General features: G+C 47.6%; 2 protein-coding genes across 3 annotated transcripts in view; one reads left to right on the forward strand and one right to left on the reverse strand.

Moving 5' to 3' along the window:
- The window catches only part of LOC138661543 (acyl-coenzyme A amino acid N-acyltransferase 1-like), a 130120-nt gene that overhangs the window by 15012 nt on the left and 90611 nt on the right, over positions 1-24497 (forward strand). The window lies entirely within an intron of this gene.
- The window catches only part of LOC138661568 (uncharacterized), a 31424-nt gene continuing 8962 nt past the window's right edge, over positions 2036-24497 (reverse strand). Inside the window, exons 2-3 of the mRNA XM_069746382.1 lie at positions 9666-9822; positions 2036-9581 (exon numbers count right to left, since the gene is read on the reverse strand). Of these exons, the coding sequence (XP_069602483.1) occupies positions 9089-9581; positions 9666-9822 (650 nt within the window). The 3' untranslated portion in view covers positions 2036-9088. The remainder of the gene's footprint in view (positions 9582-9665; positions 9823-24497) is intronic.

The raw sequence follows: 24497 nt of genomic DNA on the forward strand, positions 1-24497 counted from the left end.
ACAGAACATTTATGCGAATGGGTGGACTCATTACTGAAGCCTTTAGTCAGTAGATTACCAGGCTACATAAAAGATTCAAAAGAAGTTCTCAAAACACTCAGTAGCTGGAAATGGAAATATAATTTCACTTGGCTCAGTTGCGACGTTGTGTCTTTATACACAAGCATTCCTCACAATATAGCCATGGAAGCACTTCAATTCCATCTTACTGAGTCTGGACAATTTTCCCAAGATCTTGTTAATTTTACGTTGCAAGTTTCTTTTTTTCTCATGAAGAATAATATCTTCTCATTTGACAGACAAATTTATGTACAAAAGTCGGGAGTACCGATGGGGGCTAAGTATTCCCCTTCTCTAGCAAATCTAACCATGGCATATTGGGAACAAAAATTCATCTATTCGGCTGATAATCCTTTTTTGGACCACATCTCCTGGTATGGCAGATACATCGATGACACCCTCATTATTTGGGGGGGCGATGTGTCTGCCATACCGGGATTTGTGGATTATGTTAATGCCAATGATTTTGGAATCAGATTCACGTTTGTTTCTGATCCCCATAAGATCTCTTTTTTAGACCTTGAGTTATCCGGGCATGTGGATGAATATATTGCTAGCAAGACTCATGTAAAACCAATTAGTGGTAATGCAATTCTCCACGCCACTAGCAGTCACCCAGCACACACAATAAAAGCGATACCAACCGGTGAATATACAAGATTAAAACGCAATTGTAGCAGGGAGAATGATAGGGATAGTGAATTTGAGAGCCTTAGGAATAGACTGAAAGCTCGTAAATATCCACAATGGTCATTAAATAGAGCCAATGCCATAGTTAATAAAAAAACGAGGGAAAGTTTGTTAATCTCTGACAGGGTTAATAACATGAAAGTTACTAAATTTGCAAATAAGCCTTATGTCTCTTTAAGATTTAGTCCGCAATTTAACTCCATTAGGGATATTATCAATAGAAGATTACCCATCTTATATGAGGATTCCACACTGATGCATATCCTTAAGGATGGCGTTAGCATTGTATCCAGAAGAGCTCAAACGATAGGAGATTCTATTGCTCCCAGTGCTCTTGCTACGACTTGCAAATCTAGAACTTGGCTCGATTACAAGGGTTTCTTCAGATGCGGTACCGTTGCGTGCAGCACTTGTGCACACGCACACTTGGGGAATACATTTCAGAATTCTGAAAATACTAATAAATATAACATCAAAAGTTTCATAAATTGCCATTCCAAGAATGTGATTTATAAGATAGACTGTACAATCTGTGGAATCTCCTATGTGGGCTGTACCTCGAGGAAATTAAAAACACGAGTTACTGAACACTTGAGGGATGTAAATAAATTTAATATACCTAATAGAAATATTTCTATGGTGTCAAAGCATTTTGGTACAGTACATGGCGGGGATACATCCAATCTTAGAGTACATGGCATTGAATTAGTACATCCACATAATCGCGGTGGAGACATTAAAAGACGCCTTTTAACTAGAGAGGCATTTTGGATATATAATTTAAACACCCGCTTTCCCGCAGGATTAAACAAAAGGAACGAAATTTTATATCATTATTGCTGATGTTTTAATTATTTTGCATCTAATTTGTGTTGTATATAGTTATATTGTTATATGTCTCTGTGAAATATGTTTAGGACCTTTCCGGATTTGTCACGTGTCCACTTTGGAATTTTGCAATTGGCTAATGTTTGGTATATGTAGACGTCTCTATCCGGTTTTTTCTAAGGCATGACTAAGATCCCCATGGATCGAAACGCGTAGCCGAGACTATTGCTTTCATCTACTTGTCCACTATGTGCGCTGGACTATCCTCTTTTAATTTGGATTAATAAAGACTTTCACCTTTTATTGGAGCTGGAGTGTACTCTCATCTCTTCTATTGCATTCGCTTGGCGTCTTGGTCAGGACGGACTCTCGTGCTCTACATCTGGTGGTCTGGTCGGTGAGCTGGCTGCGGCTTTTAGCCGTTATTTTCTTTTTTGCTATATTTGTTTATAGACACTAGGATGTTCGTACTGCGATGCTCTGCCGTTCGCACGCTCTCCTGCACACCCAAGGTATCGGTGAGTCGCTCATTATGCCGCCCTTTCTCTTCAAGTCACGGCCTGTCGTTCCCCTCACAGCAGTTGCGGTCTGCCCCTCATCGGTGTTCTGGCGGCAACAACACCCCAGTTGCTGCGCAACGCATTTTACCTCACACTGACTGGCCATGCTCCCTTCACCCTGGTTAGTGGCTCGCTCTGGCTGCAATCTCGTTCCCCCTAGAAACAGGAGGTTCGGCCCCAGCAGTTCCAGACCCAAAGCTTCAATAGTCGCAGCATCCCGTTCTGCCCGTCTACATCCCCGCCTTCCTTTAGCTCGCCATTCCACAGGCGAAAGTTCCTTCATCAGTCGTTCACACTCGACTTCTTGGACAATTCTCTGCCAGATAAACTGATCTTGCTCACAGCGGGCGGGAGGCACTCCAGCTGTGGTTCGCTCTGACCGGCGTAGTTCGGGTTGACTTGTGGATGGTAAAAAGATGCTCTGACCCGGTGGATCTGCTGCTTTAACGATATCCAGCGTGGGCGACTTAGTGTTCATCTCCCCAAAGGGATCGAGGTGGCACATCATTGAGGTTTGGGCACAGAGCTAACATTCCCTCTTCTTCATAGAAGTTGGGGACCGGAGCTGGGAGCACCTCCATGGTTTTTTCCAACTCTTCCCCACTTTTGGGTTCCGTGCACAAGCACGGCCACAACATGCTACGATGGACTTTTCTAGTGGGTGCTTCCTCCTCCTGTTCAGGCTGAACTTCATACACCAGACCATTGGGACCAACCTGTCGCATCACTCGGTGTGGGTCCACTCCCACTGGCTTTCTAATTTTCCCCGGGGCCCCTTATTCCGGACCAAGACTTGGTCCCCGGGTCTTAGAGCTGTCCCGCAAATAGGTGGTGCCTCATGGTGCTTAAGTTCCTGAAATTTCGTCTGCACCAGTCGACGGAGAGTCTGCAATCGGTGCCGATTTTCCTTAACCAAAGAGGACACCCCCTTCTGTGGGTAGTCCTCCTCTGAGTCCAGTTCTAGCTCTGTAATCTCTTGTCCTTTTCACTCGAACAATAAAGTGTATAGCATGAACCCGGCAGTGCTGTGCACTTGGTTGTTGCACACCCACACCAACTCTGCCACAACCTCAGGCCACTGTATCTTCTGGTCTTCTTCCACAGTACATAACATCGGAATTAATGTTCGATTGAAGCGTTCATAGGCTCCATTCTCTTGAGGGTGGTAGGGAGTAGTTCTGGACTTCTCAGTCCGGTACAAATGGTGCAGTTCTTCCATAACTTGTCCTTGAAAGCAGGCGCCTTGATCCGAGTGGATCCTTTATGGGCAGCCGTAAACAAAGATGAAATCTCACCAGATAGCCTGTGGAGCTGATTCGGTGGTCTGATCTCTAGTTGAAGTTACCACAGCAAAATTGGCTAAGTGGTCGGTCATCGCCAGACAATGCCAAGATGCGCTGATCCTACAGTCAGATAGTCAATCATCAATACTTCCAGAGGGGCAGAGGCAACAATTGTCTGGGTTGGGGCTTGCTTTTCTGGGAGTTAAGCCAGCTCACAGATTGTGCATTGTTGACACACATCTTCCACCACATTCTTCAGTCGTGGGTGATACACCAATTTATGTTGCCACCGGAACATTTTCTCAGCACCGAAGTGCTTGGTAGCCACAATTTTGATTGATTTCTCTGGGAGTACTACTTGCCAAGTGATTCCCTCTTCTCACAACAGCTGTTCTTTCCGATACAACAATCCATCTCTCCAGCAGTCTTTCCCATTGTCCCAGAAACCGCAGGGAGCCACACCGGGTTGTCATGATCCAGACCGGGTTTTGAGTCTTATTTTGCCTTTTTCCTGGTCTGGTCTTGTGAAGAGTTAACCGTTCTCAGCCCATATTTGGGTTCAGGTTGGATATTTATCGCCGCTGTTTCCTGCAGGCAATGTCAGTTATAGTTTTTGCCTAGTGCTGCTGTAGCTGACTCTTATTGCTCTGATTTGTCCTGCTGTGCTGGTGTCTGAACCCGTGTCTCTATTTTCCCCTATTCCCGTCTTGACTCCGTGTTTCCCTTCAGTGTGCTGACTCCCTGGTTTTGACTTGGCTTGTATCCTGACCTGCTTCTGTCTTTTGGCTAATGCGCTCCTGACAGTTACTGACTCCCTGCCTTGTCTCTGACCGCGAGTTTGCTTATTCCTTTGGTACTGCGCTCTAGTGTAGGATTTGACCCGGTTAATTTGACTATTCTGCTGCCTCCTGTGGTAGTCTCACTGCTGCACTGCAGGCCAGCTCTGTTTAGATACAGTCCTGCTTCCAGTCTACTGCCATCTAGTGGAGACTGCACCTACCTGCATTGCAGCAGTGTGACAAGTGCATTCCTCTCCCTCGGACTAGGAAGTTGTTTCAATGCCACCCACTGTCGTAGCTGGGCAGTCTTTTTTTCCATTTGCTGGAGTTGGATCTGGTCATCTTGGGACCATCCTAGGACCTGACCTTCAGACTTCCCCTCGATCTGTCCATGCGTCGCCACCAGCGAGTTAGTCAACTTTCAGAATCTAGGAATTTCTTCTGCCTTATGCTCCTCATCTCGGTCATGGCCAGGACGTTCTTGTGTCACCTTGGAGAGTGCGTTGGCATGAGTATTCTCGGCTTTGGCCCGGTAGACAATCTTGTACCGATACTTCGCCATAGGAGCCACCCATCATTGCTCCAGGGCCCCTAGCTTTGCATTCTCAAGGTGGGCTAAGGGTTTGTTGACCGTCTTCACCAAAACCTCTGATCCAGATAAGTACTCTGCGAACTTCTCAGTCATGTCCCATGCCAGAGCCAGCAGCTCCAACTGGAAAGAGCTATAATTGTCTGAATTTCACTCTGAATCTGGCTCACATAGGTTATCATCCATTCATTTTCTCCTTGTACATGCGACAGGACTGCTCCCAGGCCATGTAGACTCCTGTCAGTGTGAAAGATGAATGCTTGTGAAAAATCAGCATAAGCAAGTATGGGGGCCTCGGTGAGGGCCATTTTCAAGGCTTGAAAGGGTTCTTCTTGCTGGTCTCTCCACTGGATGGTTTGCTTCTTTAAGCCGGCCGACCCTCCCTTCTGCAGTTCCAGCAAGGGGTTCGGTATATGGGTGAAATTTTTCACAAATCGCCGGTAGTAGCCAGTAAGCCATAGGAAAGCCCGTACATCTTTCACCATCTTAGGTATGGGCCACTTTCTCTTGTGCAGGTCTGACTCCTTCACAATATGCCCTAAATGCTCAATTTGTTTACAGAAAGGATGACATTTCTGTGGCTTCACCTTCATGCCATGATTCTGTAACTGGCTCAACACTTGTTCTAGCCTGTCACAATAATATGAATATGCCATGTCTTGGGTGTATACCTAAAAGGTCCATGACTTTTCAGACACACACTGTGGGCTTTTCCAACCTCCCCTCTTCACTCTGCCTAGAAAGCTCTTCACTCTCTTAGCCTGCAGGCAACTCCCTCCCCCCTGCTATAAAGTGTAATGTGAGACCAGCTTCCCAGAATTTATATGGCTATGAGCTGAGAAAGCCGGTCTCCTTAAAACCCCTCATTCCCCGTCCTGCCTAATACCAGCCAAAACTGGTACAGAAAATGCATGGGACTCTATTGTTCTTTAAACGCTATGTATACTGGCACTAATCCGGGCTAGAGATATAAGAATTCTGTATTCCAGATGTCCATCGAGAGATCTATAGCTCACTGAAATCGCTAGGAGCTAAACCCAACGAGTTGCAATGAGTGGATTTCTCTGTAAGCGGGTCATGCATCTACGCCATGTTTATACTTAAAAGAACCCCCCTGATGTGGTGAACATCCTGATCATAGTGTCGTTCTCATACAAGGTTCATACAGCAAGTTATGTGTAGAAATGGTTTGTCATAACTCTAAAGGGAGGATTCAGCCTCTGAGTGAGGTCACCACAAGGGGAGTGTCATGGTTTTAGGCTGGGAGATAAGTAAGTGGGACAGCAGTCTTCTTTAGTCTTTGTCCTCGGTCTAACTGTGAGACAGATGTGTAATATGCATCTAGATGTGTGCCCCTCCTCCACAGCACACAGTCAGCCATGAGATTAAATTATATGAGCGAAATGTAAGTGTTTTTTCAACTTTAATCCCATTTTCTTTGTAATTTACTGTACATATCTTTTTATAGTTCTGTAAACATTGCCTTCCTTTTTGGAGTAAAATATATAAAATTACTAGCTTTGTCTCTCCTTACTCTATAACGTACTGTCATGTCCTCTGATGTGAGTTATGCTACTAATTTGGGTGGGCTCCGGACCCGTTATTAATTAAGAAATTGGAGCTGGTGGCAGCGGATTTGTCCTGTGCATTTGGGAGGCTTTGTAGCGACTGGCGGAGTTGATAATTGTTGTTCCCACCTGAGTGGGAGTAGTTATATCACCCTCGCTGCAGTGTGCCCATTAGCCAGTGCAAAGTAAGGCAGCCTTTCTGGTGACTAATTATCCTAGGTGCAGTACCCTGTCTGAACTGAGAGTAAGGGGAGCGCCAGAGAGCTGCAAGTTCCAAACTGGAACTAGGAAGTGGGGTATAGATAAATCCCCTTCAGAATGGAACCAGGGGCAACCAAACAACCCCGGATCATGACAAATTGGTGGGAGTGGTGGGGATGATAATTTTTATTTATATAGCGCCAACATATTCCGCAGCACTTTACAATTAAGATAAAGGTATCCTCCCCGTGGACCGTGACATACATTTAGGTGCTCCACAAATGTGGGTGAGTAGATAATGATGTGATCGAGGTAGATCAAGGTAGCCTTAAAATTCAAATCTCCCAAACATCGCTCCATTAAACGCTGGAACATTCCTGGAGCGTTAGTCAGACCAAAGGGCATGCGATTGAACTCGAACTGTCCCATGGGCAGTACAAATGCTTTTTTCGGCCGGTCATGTTCTGCTATTGGCACCTGCCAGTACCAGATGCCTGATCAAGGGTGGAAAAATACTTTGCCCGTCCCAGGTCAGAGAGGGAATCCTCAATTCTCGGTAATGGATAAGAGTCTCGCACAGTGCAAGCGTTCAACAGCCTATACTCGACACGGAACCGCAGAGTCCAGTCTTTTTTTTGGACTAGCACTATGGGAGCTGCCCACGTACTCTGACTCTCTCGTATTACTCCACTTTGCAGCATATGAGCCAGCATCTCCTTTACCTCCTTATACATCTTGGGAGTATTTGGCGATATCACTCTCTGATTGGTGCGGCACTACCGGTAGTGATAGTGCTCCAGTACATCCTCTACTTGCTGCACTTGTTGAATTGACAGTCTCGTCAATTCTGTCCGCATCTGCTCTAAAATTCTACGACCTTCTTTCTGGCTGCCAGGCAGAGACCCAGAGGTGGCTGTAACTGCTAGAGTCCAGGGATCCCCTCGCACAATGGCCAGTTGTACTACTTCAGGTGGCATTAGCTTCTCCAACATGCCCAGGATTTGGGCCATCTCACTCTCGGGTAAAAGGGTGATACTTTCGGTTCCAGGTTGACACACCGCACTACAACGTTGCCGTTTTGAACTGTGGCTAGTGCTCGAGCGATGAGAAATCCATGTTTGCTGGCTCGATCTGCATCTCCACTCCCTCCAGAGGAGTACAAGCTTGCACTAGCAATGTGAGCACTGTCTGGCCGGGTAGTAAAGTAATCTTTACAGCCGTCGGCACCATCACCTTTCCCAAGACTCATGCCTTCCGACATTTCCTGGGCTTGAGCCGTTCAGATTAGCTTCTGAAACACCTTCTGTTGGGGGGATTTGTGGGCTCCATTGGTTCGAGAAAGTTCCCTGCAGCTCTCTAATCAGTAGTTGTCCCATCACCTTCAGCACGTTCATCCCCGCGTCAATACGGGTCCATGACCGACATCTCTTGTGACCAACACGACCCCGTTGCAGCTTACATCTTTGCCGCATACTTTAGTCTCCATCCAGACCACTCCTGCGACCAGAATGGGCAACTGATTGTCTTACTACTGCTTCCCACTGTGGCCACAAGACCTCTGGAAAGTGTCATCTGAAGTAGGCTTCCGGCAGAGTAGTCACTTGTGACCTGGTGCCGATCAAGCAGTGAACAGTTCGCCCATTCACTTCGGCCCAGACTTTAGGGCTCGCAGAAACGATATTTTCGGGACTTCCTTTCCCCCTCTTCCATCTTTATGAGGCCCCACTCCCCTCCCATGATTCCCACATCTTCCTTTTTTGGTAAGGTGTGCTTGTTCCTCCTGCAACATGTTGATATATTGTGTCACCGTCACCCCTTCCGGCTGGATACGACGTATATGCAACTCTACAACATTAGGCCGGGGTCACACTCAGCGTAGAGAAATACAGGTCGTATTTTACATGCGTAATACGCAGAAATATTCCCAAAATAGTGATCCGTATGTCATCCGTAGTCAGGGTGTCACAGCAGATTATAACATAAAATTTTAAGAAAATGAAATGTAAAAAATTAGCAAAATTAAAATGAAAAAAATTACAGATTTCTGTACGTTGGTGGAGGAGATGGCGGAAGCTCAGTGTTCTGGTCAGGTGGCCTTTGTTGGGCCAATTGTACATCATCCTGTGTGTTGGATGTTTGACCATGCTCAAAATGATGCCCTTGATCATTTTGGCCAGTTGGGTATTGGCTAGAATAACACGTGTTTTGAGTCTGGCCCTCATGAGGTTGTAAAAAAGGCCTTGGCTCATAACCCCACCCAATATGGCCATGTCGTCCAAAACCAGTTTGGGACCAGCCTCCAACACTGGGTCTGGACAAGTGGCCATATTGGGAAGGTTGCTGGAATGTAGGATTATTGTAATGTGTTCGCCTTGGTTGGTTTTGGGTGGGAAGGGGTAGAGGTGTAGGCACACGTGGAGGGGGTGCTTCAAATACTTGATGATCATGCACCTGGTGAGATGATGGAATGCGCAGGAGGTTACGTGATGAGAGCTGCCACCTCTCAATGATCTCAAACAATTCATATGGATCATTTGGTGGGGGTGCATGAATCAATAAGTATTTGAATACACCCTCTCACATGTAGCCTTGCCTCATGGGGTATGGGACGGAGGTACCGGGTCAGGCTCCTCGTAAAGGCCTCCTCACCATCATCCTGTGCAGCTCCGGCCAAATAATTTAGGACCCCAGTGTCCACAATTCTGCGACTTTCTTGCAGCTCTCTCCTCCTGCGGCCATGGCGGTAAATGACAGCAGGCTGTGGGGATGTCTCCAGAGGAACAGTAGGGCTGCTACTGTTTCCTGCTTCCTTCTGGCTTCCTGGATGTGGTGCTGCTGTGGGTGGTGCTGCAGTTTCTTCTCCAGTTGTTGCTGGATCTTGAGTTGCAACTGAAGATGTTGCAGGAGGGATGACACTGGAAGGATGTGAAGATGGGCCAGCCACCTTTCCCCCTTCCCCAACCGGATCTATGATGGCCACCGAGTCCGAGCCGGTCTCCCTCTCAGTGAGGTTGGACTGTGTCCTGTTAGTAAAGTATGAGAAGAAATAATTTAATTTTTAACTTTAAAAATATATATGTGTAATGTGTTTTGATGTTTTTACTTACGGTCTCAGATCCATACTGGGATCCAAAAAGTAGAGTCGGTCATAATAAATATATTTGCGGTTTTTGGCAGACACTGTGTACCCACTCCTGGCCCTCTGCTGTCTTTCTCTCCTATATTGGTCACGTATGCTTTGCCATCGTCTCATATCATCTTCCACTGCAATGAAACATACAAAAATAATGGATAAGGTCATTGTGCACAGTGGTAATGCAGCGCCCCAGAGATCTGGTCGTTGCAGTATGACACTCTGCCACTTAGGGGAGTGATGGTACATCTGATGGCACTGAAGGAATTCCACTGACCAGGTATCACCAGCACACATTACACTTCACACTCCGGCCACTAGGGGGAGCAAAAGGCTTTATTTATTGGGCCCCTCCTCAAACTGGTAAAACTAGGGGTTGGATAGAAAGTTAGTCAGAAGCTGACTGGGTTGGATTCAGGCAACATCCCGTGGCAGGGGGTGTTGCAGGGAGAAGACACGGGGGTCCCTGTCAGGCGTGGGAACCTGGCAGGCACCTAGCGACCAGAACAGAACGTTACGGAACCGCGCCTGCACACCCCGCGGTGGTATCCTAAGAAAGAGACACGAAGCGAAGAATATTGTGAGACAGTGAGAAACGAGATCAAGCACAAAGGAGAGCCAGTAGGAGTCGTGCCGTGAGACCGAGGCAACATCCTACTGAGGCGCGTAGCCGGTGGCCAGAACACCGAGGGAGTAACTGACTCTACGCCTTACTTCAAACTCCGCAGGACAGTTAATTATAGGTTGGCTGTCTCACCTAAACACCTACGAAGACATAGGGGGCAACAGTGGGAGAGGGGCGTCTCTAGGGTCCCGGAAGACCTCCAGGCCTTCCCGTCATACGGGTGCGTCCTAGCCATAACATACCTGGGGGACGTTGAACTAGAAACATTTGGAACACATTAGAAAGAACGAACGAGAACAGAAGTTGTGAGGACTATTCCGAATGCTCAGCAGGGTAGCACTACAACACACAGGCGCTATTGGTAGGCAACGATTTCCACCTGCAAAGGGAATTCTGGAAGTGCCCATCGGACCGGCCGGTCTCAGATAGTCCTGTTAAGCGTGCTCTGGACTGCGGATCCTGAAGTCTTCAGTAAAGAGGTAAAGAGACTGCAACCTTGTGTCCTCGTTATTGACTGCACCTCACACCATCACCATCCACCTTACTGGGAAGCCCTGGGGACATACTTCACCTGTGGGAAAGTATACCATCCAGCTGCCATTCCATCACCCCAGCGGACCCCACAGCAGCGTCGGTCGCCCTGACCGAACACCACAGGTGGCGTCACGAATCCCTGACAGACTGTACCGCCTTTATTGGACGCCCCTTAGCAGGGTCACGGACCGGGTATAGCCACCGTGACAGCTTCAGAACCGAACCAGAGAGGCCCGGTACCGAGAACTCGTGGCCCTGTGTCTGGGGGCGCTCCAACTTGGTGTCACGAACAGGATCGTACTTAAGCAGGTCATGTGTGCCTTGGAATTGTGATTGAAACGTGTTTGGACTGTGATTTATTGCAAGGACTGGCAATGCTGATTGCCGCAAGATTCCCACCAATACCGCTGCCATTACAGCGCCACGAGGAGCGCAGGAGAAGAAGAAGGGCGTGGAAGTGGGTTTGAAAGGACTGAAGAGCGCGAAAGATAATGGCCGCCCAGTCTAAGTATTGTTTTGTGACGCCCAGGAGACCGGGGTACCCAGCACCGGACCAATGGAGTCTGTCTCTTGAGGGGGATGTCACGGGTGGCTCGACCCGGTGCTGTGGCCTCAGGCAATGCACAGTGTAAGGGGTATCGTGAGGGAACAGGCACTTACTTGATCAGCAGCAGGTTCTCCCAGCGGTGATGATCCCGATCCTGGATATTGGCTATTGTCCAAATGAAAGACTGAGGCACTGAAACGTTTAACCAGTTTACTTCAATATAAAAGGATTTACAACCTGTCCTGTCACCGGAGTCTGTATGGGAACTCTGAGTTACTTTGACCCTGCCGGGGTCTTCGCCTCTTATTGTACGCAATTTCTGTGTGGCCCTGCTGCTGTATGTGAACTGGCTGCCGGCCCAATCTGTCCCCTCCGGGTCCTGGTTCGACGGGCAACCCGAGTCCTTTTATGCGGTTACCCCCTCCAGGAGTACCGCTGAACTCTGTGTCTGTTGCTGCGTCCGGCCCTAGTGAAGCTGATATCACCTCACGTTTTTCCGGTTGCTGTATTATATATAATGAATACAGCCACGGATCCGGTATCCGTCTTTGCGCCTGTTCTGGGTAGTGATTAATGCTACCCGGTTCTCACAATGTCCTTTTTCTCTATCCCTCTTCTCCTCAGGCCGGTGATTTAGGCCTGGAAACTGTCACGGGGTTGTTAGAAATTCAGCTGTATGACCTCTCACTATCAGCTCCTTAGCCCAACTGCCATTTCTTCTCTCAGACCAGAATGGATCAAGGGAAGTCTCTGGAGCTCCCCCTTCTGGCCGGAGGTGGCAGTGCAGTTTTGCTATCTTAGTATTTGTATTTATTGTCAGTAACTATTTTTGTGGCAAATACCCCTAGGGGTGCCACATTCCCCCTTAGTTAAGAACAGTACTCCGGGACTGTGGGACGATAACATTTTGAAATAACAATTAATATGTACAGAGTCTTAAAAATGAAAAGTTACAAAAATCGCTCAAGGAAACAAAAATAGAGTTCTGTAAAAAGTCACTTCAAACAGCGTCCATTAATACAGTTCTATCCTTGAAGGTACTAGGAAAGGCACTGCACTTTGTGTCCAGGAATTTAGTTCCATTTTTCCAACGGAGTTACCAATATAAAGTCTAAAGAAAGTTCAAAAAGAGCAAAAAGCAAAGTTCAAAAAGCAGTCTTTCCGGAGCTTTGATTTAGTGCCTCCGGGCTGATAAAAAGTTCAAGAATATGCAATAAGTTCATACAGACAAGTCTCTGTAGGTACTGGGCTTAAACGTCACAGAATGATAACAATGACTATAGTTTTATAGTTGGTAATCCGCATACCTGGCCGGTAATTGACCCTGGGTACTACGCTGTGATCTACGTAATAGCGGTGTCTCTTCATGTGATGTACTACTGTCTACTGCGGATGTAGTATCTGCCCGCTCTGCTAAAGATAATTCCACGACTATGGAGTTGGCAAGTCCACCGTGAATGGGATTACTCTGATCAGGAATCTGTTCTTCTTGGCCTGGAACCTCCCATAGTACGGGGTCAGCCTCTTCCTGTCTTGGGACTTCTGGTATTGGGTTCGGTGTTGGGTAAAAGGCCACCATGGGAACCACTACTGCACCATGGTATGTTAGTAGGGTTTTGGGAAAGTTTCCTATACAGGTGTGATACATTTCCTCTTCTTTTTCCTTTACTGGTTGGACCTGCATGGGTTGAATAACTTCTGGTTCTGGCTGGACAACTTCTGGCTCTTTCAATGCTTCCGGACATAATTTAAGATTGTCTCTTGACACTAGTACAGATGTTAAGCCTCCGTTTTTGCTAATGAGACACATTTTAGGATTATCCATTCTTGTTGGTAAAACTGAGTAGGGTACGGCTTCCCACTGATTGTCTAGTTTATTGGTTCGACGGTTTCTCTTGAGCACTTGGTCACCCGGTCTTAATGGGGTCGCTAGAGCATTCTGGTTGAAAGTTCGCTCTTGTCTTTCTCTAGTTTGCTGAAGGCTTCTTTCCACACTCTCTTGCACTTGGCGATACTGCTTTTGCCGTATGATATCCCAATTGGAGTCTTGAACTTCTGCGTCTGGTTTCAGAATTCCCATTTCTAGATCGATTGGTAATTGGCCGGGTCTTGCACGCATAAGGTAAGCTGGGGTGCAGTTGGTGGAGCTCACCGGGACATGATTATACAGATCCACCAAGTCAGGCAATTTCTCTGGCCATTGATTCCTTTCTGTCTCAGGTAAAGTCTTTAGTAGGTCTATTACAATATGGTTCATCTTCTCGCATAAGCCGTTTGTTTGTGGATGATAGGCCGTCGTCCGGATCTTTTTGCAACCATACATATTACAGAATTCTCTGAAGATCTCTGATTCAAAGGCTGTACCTTGGTCGGTGGGATGTGGCATCCGGGATAGGGCATCAGCATTTCCATTCTTGCGACCTGCTCGATACTTGATTATGAAGTTGTAATTAGATAACCGGGCTATCCATCGCTGTTCTAAAGCACCTAATTTGGCTGTGTCCAGGTGGGTCAACGGATTGTTGTCAGTATAGACAATAAATTCTGCAGCGGCCAGATAGTGTTTGAAACGTTCAGTCACAGCCCAAACTACTGCCAGTAGTTCCAATTTGAAGGAGCTGTAATTTTCTGAATTTCTTTCAGTAGGCCGGAGCTTTCTACTTGCAAAGGCGATTACTTTCTCCCGACCTTCTTGCTTTTGTGACAGCACCGCTCCTAGTCCCACATTACTGGCATCGGTGTAGAGAATGAAAGGTTGATGGTAATCTGGGTATGCCAGAACCTCTTCTCCGGTTAGTGCCTTCTTTAGTTGTTCAAAGGAGTCTTCCCTTTCGTCGTTCCACTGAAAAGGAGGGTTTCGGTTTGAAGGTTTCTTCGTCTGCCCTACCAAGGTGTCTTGCAAGGGTGCTGCCAACTTGGTAAATCCTTTTATAAATCTGCGATAGTAACCCACCAATCCCAGGAATTGTCTCACTTCTTTTGCGCTGGTAGGTCTTGGCCAATCCTTTATGGCGCTTATTTTCTCGGGATCTGGTGCTACTCCATCCGAACTCACGATGTGTCCCAGGTACTGTACCTTTGGCTTGAGAAGGTGACATTTGGATGGCTTGACTTTCATGCCATACCTGGATAAGGCTTCGAACACTTCTGCCAGGTCTATTAAGTGTTGTTCGTAAGTCTTTGAGTAGACGATCACATCATCTAGGTACAGGAGGACGGTCTCGAAGTTCTTGTGTCCGAGGCAGCATTCCATCAGCCGCTGGAAGGTACCGGATGCGTTGCAGAGTCCGAACGGCATGCGATTAAATTCACATAGACCCATTGGTGTGGTGAATGCCGTCTTTTCCTTATCTCTCTCAGCCACAGGGACTTGCCAATACCCGCTTGTTAAGTCTAAGGTGGAAAAATAATTAGCAGATTTCAAAGCAGTCAAGGACTCTTCTATCCTAGGCAATGGGTAGGCGTCTTTATGGGTGATGTTATTAATCTGCCGGTAGTCTACGCACATTCTCATGGTTCCGTCTTTTTTTTGACAATCACTAGAGGGGCCGCCCAGGGGCTACAGCTGTCTCTTATTACCCCGGCCTGTTTCATCTCCCTCAGCATATCTTTTGCACATTGATAGTGAGCGGGCGGTATGGGTCTATATCTTTCTTTTATTGGGGGATGGTCACCGGTGGGGATTGTGTGTTCTACCCCTTCTATCCGTCCGAAGTCCAATGGGTTTTTACTGAAGACTTGTTCATATTCCGTCACTAGCCTATACACCCCTTGTTTTTCATGGGTAGGTGTTGAATTTATGCCCACGTGTAGCTGTTGGCACCAATCCTCCAATTCTCCATCTGAGCCGTTGACTTCCACCTGACAGGTTGGTTCTAAGGGCTCAATGGTTGTGATGGCATTGTTGTCAACAGTAAATAGCTTTGCCACTGTAGCATACCTTGGCAAAGTGACCTCTTCCTCTCCACAGTTCAAAAGTCGTACCGGCACTCGTCCCTGGTGTACCTCGACTATCCCTCGTGCTGTGAGTATAGTGGGCCTGCTGTCGGTGTACACTGGTTCTGTTAAGGCTTGATAATCTCGTCCCTTAGCACCAATGGCTGCTCTACACCATACCAGCATTTCTGTTTTTGGTGGGATTACAATAGACGTTGGATCACTTACCCTCACACTGCCGATTTCTCCACCTGCAACTTCTACCTGTTGCCTTAACATCAATACTTTTATTTCCCTCCGGGGAACTCTCTGCTGGCAGGATTGGGCAGTTTCAGCAATTTGCTGTAAGACAGAAATGACTTCGGAAAAGCAGTTCTCTAACACATTCATTCCTATCAATACAGTTGGTTCACAGTTCCGCCGGTCAACATCAACAACAATTATACACTGTTTCTTCAATTCTACTTTACCAATCTTTATGGTCATCTCCCTAAATCCTAGTTTCGGTACCAACTTATCATTACTGGCCCATATATCTAGTTCAACATCAGAGGGCCCTTTATCAATATCTGCATCAGCCCAGTACCTCTTATAAAGGATATACGGTATAGATGAAATCTGGGAACCTGTGTCCAGCAAAGCGTTGAGGGGCATTCCGTCCAGCACGATAGGGATAATGGGTCGTCCTCCGATGTACCTGTCGTGCCAGGGTGTTGGGCCTTGAAAGTTCATTCCTGCGAAGCGGCCCGCATTCCCAGGGGATTCCCGTTTAAATCACAATCTCGTGCAAAGTGGCCTGGCTGCTGGCAACGGCGGCAAATGGGCTGTCCATCCGGTTGGTAGCGGTCGCGGGGTCGTCCTCTCCATGTCGGGTATCTCTGGGGTCTCATCCATGGAACACCTTCTCTACGGTTTGACAACTCCATCTTGGGTCCTCTCATCTCCTGCATGGTTTTAGCCATTGAAGCAACAACATCAGTTAAAGAGTCATGCTTTTGTTGAAGAGCCTCATTAGTACTGGGCCCCAGGGGCTTAGCAATGGCCCCGGACATAGCTGATGTCACTGGCACTCCCTGTTGTTGAGGAGCCTCTGCCATGGGTTGCGCAGGCTCCTGATCCCGAGGTGCCTCTGCCAGCTGGAGACATATAGCGCTCTCCTTTAATTGGGCAAATGTCAATTCAGGGTCCTTAAAAACAAGCATGCTCACATGCCCCCGGTGAGAAGGGGTGTAGAGTCCCTCAATAAATTGATCTCTTAGCAGTTTATCCGCTCCGGTGTTAAAAATGGGTTCAGCCAGTGTAAGTGATTTAAGGGCTTCCTGCAGGTTTAAGGCAAAGTCTCTCACGCCCTCATTAGCTTTTTGTTTGCAATTAAAGAATCGTACTTTAGCTTTGCTGCTGGCAGTGGTTTCAAATGTAGCTTTTAATCCAGCAAATATGCGTTCAACAGTGCCTTTTAGATCAGCTGCCCATGCTGTGACTTCTCGCTTAGCATGGCCACTTAACTGCATCATCAGGAGACTAACACGCTGAACTTCACCCACGGGGAACATGTCAAAATGGGCCAGCATCTTTTCTCTGAAATCGTCAAGGGTATTAGGCTCACCCTCATACATTGGAAGCCACGGGCCACCCGGGGTATATGGCATCAGCACCGGCATGATGGGCGCCACTCCTTGCACCGCTGCGCTGCCGGACTCTCTATCGACACTCTGTCTTTCAGCTGTATTAGCGTCGCCGGGTGCTGCAGCGTCTCCGTGCTGCGACATACTGTGCCCCCTTAGTTAATCCGGACCCTTCCGGTCCTCCGCTTCCGTCGGGATAGTGTAGATTCGTTCCGCTGTGCAGCAGGATCGGTTTTCCCCTTGCTCTGACGTCAGAGTGCTCAGCTTGGTGTCGCCCACAATGACACGCCCCCTGCTGCTCCCACCCGCCGCGCGCTCTGTAATGGCGGATTCTGAAGTTTTTCAGTTAGACTGGGGCTCAGGTGATGGCGTAGCTCAATTAACAGTCTCGTGCCTAACGGTTATGAGGTGATTACCTCAGGGGATGGCGGCCATCTTTACTCCATTATAACCAATGGGGAAAAGTCACTTTCAATAGTTTTCAATGGGGAATGGATTTTTCTTTAATAAAGTCAATTTTCAAGATTTTTCATCCAAGTTTTCACAGTTTTGGACTCCAATCACGGCACACAATACCCGGTATACGGGCTGGCTAGATCCTGTTCGTGACGCCATTTGTGACGCCCAGGAGACCGGGGTACCCAGCACCGGACCAATGGAGTCTGTCTCTTGAGGGGGATGTCACGGGTGGCTCGACCCGCTGCTGTGGCCTCAGGCAATGCACAGTGTAAGGGGTATCGTGAGGGAACAGGCACTTACTTGATCAGCAGCAGGTTCTCCCAGCGGTGATGATCCCGATCCTGGATATTGGCTATTGTCCAAATGAAAGACTGAGGCACTGAAACGTTTAACCAGTTTACTTCAATATACAAGGATTTACAACCTGTCCTGTCACCGGAGTCTGTATGGGAACTCTGAGTTACTTTGACCCTGCCGGGGTCTTCGCCTCTTATTGTACGCAATTTCTGTGTGGCCCTGCTGCTGTATGTGAACTGGCTGCCGGCCCAATCTGTCCCCTCCGGGTCCTGGTTCGACGGGCAACCCGAGTCCTTTTATCGGCTTACCCCCTCCAGGAGTACCGCTGAACTCTGTGTCTGTTGCTGCGTCCGGCCCTAGTGAAGCTGATATCACCTCACGTTTTTCCGGTTGCTGTATTATATATAATGAATACAGCCACGGATCCGGTATCCGTCTTTGCGCCTGTTCTGGGTAGTGATTAATGCTACCCGGTTCTCACAATGTCCTTTTTCTCTATCCCTCTTCTCCTCAGGCCGGTGATTTAGGCCTGGAAACTGTCACAGGGCTGTTAGAAATTCAGCTGTATGACCTCTCACTATCAGTTCCTTAGCCCAACTGCCATTTCTTCTCTCAGACCAGAATGGATCAAGGGAAGTCTCTGGAGCTCCCCCTTCTGGCCGGAGGTGGCAGTGCAGTTTTGCTATCTTAGTATTTGTATTTATTGTCAGTAACTATTTTTGTGGCAAATACCCCTAGGGGTGCCACAGTTGTATCCTGAGGGCGGGCCCGTAAGCCGCTGAGGTCCGCCTTCTCATCCTCTATGGAGGGTGGGGACAGTGGGGACGGAGCCGCCCCCGAAAAAGAGCCTGGGAAGAAGATCCAGAGGAGGGGACAAAGATGGCGACCTCCAGGCCACCACATGGAGACGACCCGGCCAGGCGCAGGCTTGCATCACCCGCGGCGACCTGAGTCGCCGCCACTGCAGAGCTCGACCGCTGTGGAGCTGCCTGAAGGAAAACCCGGCGGACGGATGCCTGATGGCTGGGAGGCCGCCACTAAGGCTCGGTGGCTGGCGCGCTGCCTGGAGGCCCGTGCTCGGGTGAGTTCCCGGCTATGCCACCCAACGGAGATCCGTCTCTCTCCCGTGTCCCCCCCTCTACCCACTCTGGCCGCGTCAGGGCCCCGCACCCGACCAGGGAGTCACGCCTCGCAGGAGCCAGACCTGAGGATCCTGCCGGTGACAGAACACCAGCGACACCTAGTGGCGGAGTGGAGGAAACAGCCTCGACCTGTGACCATGATCGACCTCACAGAAGAGGAGAAGGTCCCACCATCACAGTTGGGGGTGGTGGTCTTCTATAACCCCAAGGAGAGGGGGGTCATCCAGGAGATTGGAGAGCCCTTGCAGGTCCATGTCAATCGGAGCGAGGTGGAGCCCTGATATGGAATGGTCGATGAGGATCGTGACTTGAGACCTGGGGATGCTGTGACCTACACCCGGTGGCGGAGGGAGACCGGCTGGGTGGCCAGGGGTGTCCAGCGATGCGCAGTCCTTCAGGTTGTAGCTGAGATTCCAGAGGGTGAAGCCCCTGCTGCGGACCACCAGACAGACCAGGCCCCGCATGTCATTGGGGGTCCCACCCGTTCTCGGCCGAGAGGAGTGGTCTGCGAGGTAAGACCGCAACCGTCGCAGCAATGAACCTCGAAGAACCGAGTATGTACATAGTTATTTAACTGTTTCCTGTTTGCTGCTCTAAACCCTTCTGGACATGACGCAGAAGGTCTTGCTTTCATTGGACTTGCAGACAGAGAGAATCTGCACTACCTCAGAGAGACTTGGTTCCCTCTTAAAGGGAATGTTCACATGTTGCACTGAAGTTATAATGTTGCCTTGAGAAAAGTTGGAATGTTAATAATGTTGAAATTTAGAATAGTTTGATAATGTTGATAGAGATTGAGGACAGGAAAGATTGAAAGTGAACCCGTAGGGGTTAGAGAGAGAGTCCTCCTGAGAACTGTAGAACGATAGTTGGCTGCTGAAAGAGAGACAATGACAGTAGGCCCGGCCCAGGAGCTAGGCGGTCTTGCATTGGTGAAGCTAGAAAGGAAAGACAAGTTGAGTTATTTTATAGTATTTTATAGTAGGCCTTTAGTGGGTTCAGCTTATATGCCCTTAAAGGAAAAGTTAACTTATTGTTCAGAATTTGCACTGAGTAGAATACCCGGTTGGGTGAAAAGAGTTATTTATAGTCATAATGTTATTTAAAAATATTTAATCTTGTTTTGTTTGTAACGTTCAAGTGTCCTCACCTCCCATAAAGGGAAGTATTGTTCTATTTACTTGTTTTAAGCATTTCAAAATTTTGTATGTCTTTTGCTGAATTGTATTGTTGTTCTTCTTCCCAGTCCTGGAGTACTGGATTTAACCGGGGGGAGTGCAGCGCCCCAGAGATCTGGTCGTTGCAGTATGACACTCTGCCACTTAGGGGAGTAATGGTACGTCTGATGGCACTGAAGGAATTCCACTGACCAGGTATCACCAGCACACATTACACTTCACACTCCGGCCACTAGGGGGAGCAAAAGGCTTTATTTATTGGGCCCCTCCTCACACTGGTAAAACTAGGGGTTGGATAGAAAGTTAGTCAGAAGCTGACTGGGTTGGATTCAGGCAACATCCCGTGGCAGGGGGGGTTACAGGGAGAAGACACAGGGGGGTCCCTGTCAGGCGTGGGAACCTGGCAGGCACCTAGCGACCAGAACAGAACGTTACGGAACCGCGCCTGCACACCCCGCGGCGGTATCCTAAGAAAGAGACACGAAGCGAAGGATATTGTAAGACAGTGAGAAATTAGATCAAGCACAAAGGAGAGCCAGTAGGAGTCGTGCCGTGAGACCAAGGCAACATCCTACTGAGGCGCGTAGCCGGTGGCCGGAACACCGAGGGAGTAACTGACTCTTCGCCTTACTTCAAACTCCGCAGGACAGTTAATTATAGGTTGGCTGTCTCACCTAAACACCTATGAAGACATAGGGGGCAACAGTGGGAGAGGGGCGTCTCTAGGGTCCCGGAAGACCTCCAGGCCTTCCCGTCATACGGGTGCGTCCTAGCCATAACATACCTGGGGGACGTTGAACTAGAAACATCTGGAGCACATTAGAAAGAACGAACGAACGAGAACAGAAGTTGTGAGGACTATTCCGAATGCTCAGCAGGGTAGCACTACAACACACAGGCGCTATTGGTAGGCAACGATTTCCACCTGCAAAGGGAATTCTGGAAGTGCCCATCGGACCGGCCGGTCTCAGATAGCCCTGTTAAGCGTGCTCTGGACTGCGGATCCTGAAGTCTTCAGTAAAGAGGTAAAGAGACTGCAACCTTGTGTCCTCGTTATTGACTGCACCTCACACCATCACCATCCACCTTACTGGGAAGCCCTGGGGACATACTTCACCTGTGGGAAGGTATACCATCCAGCAGCCATTCCATCACCCCAGCGGACCCCACAGCAGCGTCGGTCGCCCTGACCGAACACCACAGGTGGCGTCACGAATCCCTGACAGACTGTACCACCTTTATTGGACGCCCCTTAGCAGGGTCACGGACCGGGTATAGCCTCCGTGACAGCTTCAGAACCGAACCAGAGAGGCCCGGTACCGAGAACTCGTGGCCCTATGTCTGGGGGCGCTCCAGTAACACAAGGTAACAGTGATTTTACAGATTTTAACCCCTTAATCCCATATGACGTACTATCCCGTCGAGGTAGGGTGGGCTTTAATTCCCTCCGACGGGATAGTACGTCATAGGCGATCGGCCGCGCTCACGGGGGGAGAGCGACCGATCGCGGCCAGGTGTCAGCTGCCTATCGCAGCTGACATCCGGCACTATGTGCCAGGAGCGGTCACGGACCGCCCTCGACACATTAACCCCCGGCACACCGCGATCAAACATGATCGCGATGTGCCGGCGGTATAGGGAAGCATCGCGCAGGGAGGGGGCTCCCTGCGGGCTTCCCTGAGCCCCCCGCAGCAACGCGATGTGATCGCGTTGCTGCGAGGGTCTCCTACCTCCTTCCTCCTTGCTGGACCCGGATCCAAGATGGCCGCGGCATCCGGGCCCTGCAGGGAGGGAGGTGGCTTACCAAGTGCCTGCTCAGAGCAGGCACTTGGTAATGCTGCACTGCTCTCAGACAGATCGGTGATCTGTCAGAGTGCTGTGCAAACTGGCAGATCACCGATCTGTACTGTCCCCCCCCTGGGACAAAGTAAAAAAGTAAAAAAGATTTTTCCAAATGTGTAAAAAAAATTAAAAAAAAATATTCCTAAATAATGACAAAAAATATATATATTATTCCCATAAATACATTTCTTTATCTAAATAATAAAAAAAAAACAATAAAAGTACACATATTTAGTATCGCTGCGTCCATAACGACCTGACCTATAAAACTGGCCCACTAGTTAACCCCTTCAGTAAACACCGTAAGAAAAAAAAAAAACGAGGCAAAAAACAACGCTTTATTATCCTACCGCCGAACAAAAAGTGGAATAACACGCGATCAAAAAGACAGATATAAATAACCATGGTACCGCTGAAAGCATCATCTTGTCCCGCAAAAAACGAGCTGCAAAACAGCATCATCAGCAAAAAAATAAAAAAGTTATAGTCCTGAGAATAAAGCGATGCAAAAATAATTATTTTTTCTATAAAATAGTTTTTATCTTATAAAAGCGCCAAAACATAAAAAAAATGATTTAAATGAGGTATCGCTGTAATCGTACTGACCCAAAAAATAAAACTGTTTATCAATTTTACCAAACGCGGAACGGTATAAACGCCTCCCCCAAAAGAAATTCATGAATAGCTGGTTTTTGGTCATTTTGCCTCACAAAAATCGTAATAAAAAGCGATCTAAAAATGTCACGTGCCCGTAAATGTTAACAATAAAAACGTCAACTCGTCCCGCAAAAAACAAGACCTTACATGACTCTGTGGACCAAAATATGGAAAAATTATAGCTCTCAAAATGTGGTAACGCAAAAAATATTTTTTGCAATAAAAAGCGTCTTTCAGTGTGTGACGGCTGCCAATCATAAAAATCCGCTAAAAAACCCGCTATAAAAGTAAATCAAACCCCCCTTCATCACCCCCCTAGTTAAGGAAAAATTAAAAAAATGTATTTATTTCCATTTTCCCATTAGGGTTAGGGCTAGGGTTAGGGTTAGGGCTAGGGTTAGGGTTAGGGCTAGGATTAGGGCTAGGGTTAGGGTTAGGGCCACAGTTAGGGTTGGGGCTAAAGTTAGGGTTAGGGTTGGGGCTAAAGTTATGGTTAGGGTTAAGATTACATTTACAGTTGGGAATAGGGATGGGATTAGGGTTAGGGGTGTGTCAGGGTTAGAGGTGTGGTTAGGGTTACTGTTGGGATTAGGGTTAGGGGTGTGTTTGGATTAGGGTTTCAGTTATAATTGAGGGGTTTCCACTGTTTAGGCACATCAGGGGCTCTCCAAACGCGACATGGCGTCCGATCTCAATTCCAGCCAATTCTGCGTTGAAAAAGTAAAACAGTGCTCCTTCCCTTCCGAGCTCTCCCGTGTGCCCAAACAGGGGTTTACCCCAACATATGGGGTATCAGCGTACTCAGGACAAATAGGACAACAACTTTTGGGGTCCAATTTCTCCTGTTACCCTTGGGACAATACAAAACTGGGGGCTAAAAAATAATTTTTGTGGGAAAAAATTTTTGTTTTATTTTTACGGCTCTGCATTATAAACTTCTGTGAAGCCCTTGGTGGGTCAAAGCGCTCAAAACACATCTAGATAAATTCCTTAGGGGGTCTACTTTCCAAAATGGTGTCACTTGTGGGGGGTTTCAATGTTTAGGCACATCAGTGGCTCTCCAAAAGCAACATGGCGTCCCATCTCAATTCCTGTCAATTTTGCATTGAAAAGTTAAACGGCGCTCCTTCCCTTCCGAGCTCTCCCATGCGCCCAAACAGTGGTTTACCCCCACATATGGGGTAGCAGCGTACTCAGGACAAATTGTGCAACAACTTTTTGGTTCCAATTTCTTCTCTTACCCTTGGGAAAATAAAAAATTGGGGGCGAAAAGATAATTTTTGTGAAAAAATATGATTTTTTATTTTTACGGTTCTGCATTATAAACTACTGTGAAGCACTTGGTGGGTCAAAGTGCTCACCACACCTCTAGATAAGTTCCTTAGGGGGTCTACTTTCCAAAATGGTGTCACTTGTGGGGGGTTTCAATGTTTAGGCACATCAGTGGCTCTCCAAACACAACATGGTGTCCCATCTCGATTCCAGTCAATTTTGCATTGAAAAGTCAAATGGCGCTCCTTCGCTTCCGAGCTCTGTCATGCGCCCAAACAGTGGTTTACCCCCACATATGGGGTATCGGTGTACTTAGGACAAATTGTACAACAACTTTTGGGGTCCATTTCTCCTGTTACCCTTGGTAAAATAAAACAAATTGGAGCTGAAGTAAATTTTTTGTGAAAAAAGTTAAATGTTCATTTTTATTTAAACATTCCAAAAATTCCTGTGAAGCACCAGAAGGGTTAATAAACTTCTTGAATATGGTTTTGAGCACCTTGAGGGGTGCAGTTTTTAGAATGGTGTCACACTTGGATATTTTCTATCATATAGACCCCTCAAAATGACTTCAAATGAGATGTGGTCCCTAAAAAAAAATGGTGTTGTAAAAATGAGAAATTGCTGGTCAACTTTTAACCCTTATAACTCCCTAACAAAAAAAAATTTGGTTCCAAAATTGTGCTGATGTA

Source organism: Ranitomeya imitator, chromosome 1, assembly GCF_032444005.1.
Source record: "Ranitomeya imitator isolate aRanImi1 chromosome 1, aRanImi1.pri, whole genome shotgun sequence".
In the NCBI taxonomy this organism is placed as follows: domain Eukaryota; kingdom Metazoa; phylum Chordata; class Amphibia; order Anura; family Dendrobatidae; genus Ranitomeya; species Ranitomeya imitator.